This window comes from Cricetulus griseus, chromosome 8 (assembly GCF_003668045.3).
Source record: "Cricetulus griseus strain 17A/GY chromosome 8, alternate assembly CriGri-PICRH-1.0, whole genome shotgun sequence".
In the NCBI taxonomy this organism is placed as follows: Eukaryota; Metazoa; Chordata; class Mammalia; order Rodentia; family Cricetidae; genus Cricetulus; species Cricetulus griseus.
In genome coordinates this window covers 21,225,062-21,227,340 of record NC_048601.1, presented here as the reverse complement: position 1 = coordinate 21,227,340, position 2,279 = coordinate 21,225,062, and the positions used below count along the sequence as shown (strand labels likewise).

Below are 2,279 nucleotides of genomic sequence, written 5' to 3'. Positions count from 1 at the left end.
CCTCGGAGCCGGGCGTGGCGCTCGCAGAGCCCGCAACTCCGAGTTCAAACCTCAACGGCTGCCGGGGGGCCAATCGCGACGCGCCTGCCGAGGCCGGCCAATCACAGCGCAGGAGGCGGGGCAGGCGGGCGGGGGCGTGGCCTCGGCCTCCTCGGGCTCTCCACCGGGACCTGTCCCGGCGAGGCTGGCGACCCGGGTATCTATCCTTCCGCAGGCCCGGAGGCGGGGCCAGGCTGTCTCAGATCCCGCGCAGCTGTCGCCAGGTGACGCCCGGCCGGTCACGGCGCCCCGCAGGCTGAGGGAAGGGACTGTCTTCAGCAGAACCCTGTTGCGAGGCGCCAGGCGACCCTGCCGGAGCGCCGGGCTCCCATCCTCCGCCGCTCCCCTCACGCTTGAGGACGCCTGAGGGAGCCGGAGACGGTTTATTTCTACCGAGGGTCTCTCGGAGGGCGTCCTAGGCTGCCACAAGCAACGTGCCGCAGCGGCAAAAAAAAAAACAACAAAAAACCCCACAATTTCCGGTGCATGAACCGGAAGCGCCCGGGCTGGGCGCGCTGGATAGGCCGGAAGTTGCGGGGCGGATCTTGAGGCTGCGGCAGCGCGCGCCAAGGCGGGTCTGCTCCCGAAGCCGCCTGGGTAAAGGCCCAAGATGGCTTCCGTTACCGTCCGCCCCGTGTGAGACAACCCCCCACCCTACCCCACCCCACCCCACCCCGAGACCGTGTCCTTTGTTTAGAAACCACACTTGGTTTTTCCGGCCGGTTTGCTGCCCCGCTGAGGTGGACAGGCGCTAGTGTAATGGCGGGGAGTCTTCCTTGGGTGGCAAGCAGGAGCCTGTGGGGCCTGACGCCCTTGGCGAGCTTCAGAAGCTTCTCGCAGGGTAAGTGGTGGCTGGCGTGCAGCCGACACGACCCGCGAACAGCTCGTTAGTAGGCAGCGCCGCCTCATTCTCTGTCCCTCCCGCCCCTAGGTGTCCCGCTGCTGACCCGCGTCAGGCTCACCCTTCCGCCCCCCAGAGTGGTGGATCGCTGGGACGAGAAGCGGGCTCTGTTTGGAGTATATGACAATATCGGAATCCTGGGTAGGCCCTGATAACTGATTTCAGAGGGACTGTTGTTACCACGCTGTATTGACCATTTTGTTTTTGTCTGCATCGAGAATAGCGAGGTGCCCAGGGCAGGTTTGGTGGCACAAGCCGGAGCCTAAGGCAGGCAAGACCAGGCCGAGTTGCAGAGAAGAGCACGGTGCCCAGTCAGTCGTACTAATACAGTTAGTTAGTTGTGTGCTGTTCTGAGTGCCCAGAGCTAGGAATGGTAGTGTCGGTATTTGAACCCCAAACATTCTGGCAACAAAGTCTTGATTGTTTTTTTTTTTTTTTTTAAGGTGTGTGTGTGTGTGTGTGTGTGTGTGTGTGTGTGTCTGTTTTACCGTATGTGTGCTGTTCAAGAAAGGCCTGCAGGTACAGGGTGTCAGGCTCCCCAGAACTGGCCTTGCAGATGGTTGTGAACCTCTGGGTGTGAGTGCTGGGACGTGGACTCTTTGTCAAGAACAAGTGTTCTTAACTGCTGAGCCACATACATCTTCAGCCCCAAAGACTCTACTATTATGTGTGTGCCTTGTCTGTAAGTTCTACTCAGGGAGACGAAACTGTGGGTTAAAGGCTTAGCTGACCTAGGCTGCCTTCTCCTCTCTTGAAACTAACCTGTTCTCTCCTCACATTACAGGGAATTTCGAAAAGCACCCAAAAGAACTGATCAAGGGCCCAGTGTGGCTTCGAGGCTGGAGAGGAAATGAATTACAGCGTTGTATCCGAAAGAGGAGAATGGTTGGAAGCAGAATGTTTGCCGATGACCTGCACAACCTTAACAAACGGATCAACTATCTCTACAAACACTTTAACCGGCATGGGAAGTATCGCTAGTACAGAGAACTAGGGATTCCGGAAGAGACACACTTGTCACCCTGGAGAAGGGGAACAGGACTTATCCTTTCGAGGAAAGAGCTCAGTGTGCTCTCTGTAATAAAATGGGCCTCTTTGGAATGTGATATGCACACTGTATGTTCCTCATAATGCTACTCCTACTCATTCATGTAGACTGAAGTCTGTCTTGTCCCTAAGTTGTAGGGTCTTCTATTAAGACCTTACTTATTTACAGCTCAATTATACTTTTGGTCTGTAAAAGTACAACAATTAGAATCATTTATTGTTGGCACTTTCTGACATTGCCCCCCCCCTTTTTTATGTAATCTTAGAGACAAAACCCAGGGGCTTTCTCGTT

The 2,279-nt window shown here is 55.8% G+C and overlaps 1 protein-coding gene across 1 annotated transcript; it reads left to right on the top strand.

Annotated features, from left to right (window-relative positions):
* The first annotated feature begins 656 nt into the window (after nt 1–656).
* Nucleotides 657–2,046, top strand: Mrpl51 (mitochondrial ribosomal protein L51). Its single transcript, XM_027428313.2, has 3 exons — nt 657–880; nt 971–1,081; nt 1,725–2,046. Exons 1-3 carry the CDS (start codon nt 799–801, stop codon nt 1,919–1,921), a joined length of 390 nt encoding a protein of 129 aa, XP_027284114.1. The 5' UTR covers nt 657–798; the 3' UTR covers nt 1,922–2,046.
* Nucleotides 2,047–2,279: the final 233 nt, after the last annotated feature.

Coding starts and splice junctions, on each gene's coding strand:
- Mrpl51 (XM_027428313.2), top strand. CDS start 799: ATGGCGGGGAGTCTTCCTTGGGTGGCAAGCAGGAGCCTGTGGGGCCTG. Junction 881..970: donor CTTCAGAAGCTTCTCGCAGG/GTAAGTGGTGGC, acceptor TCCCGCCCCTAG/GTGTCCCGCTGCTGACCCGC. Junction 1,082..1,724: donor TGACAATATCGGAATCCTGG/GTAGGCCCTGAT, acceptor CTCACATTACAG/GGAATTTCGAAAAGCACCCA.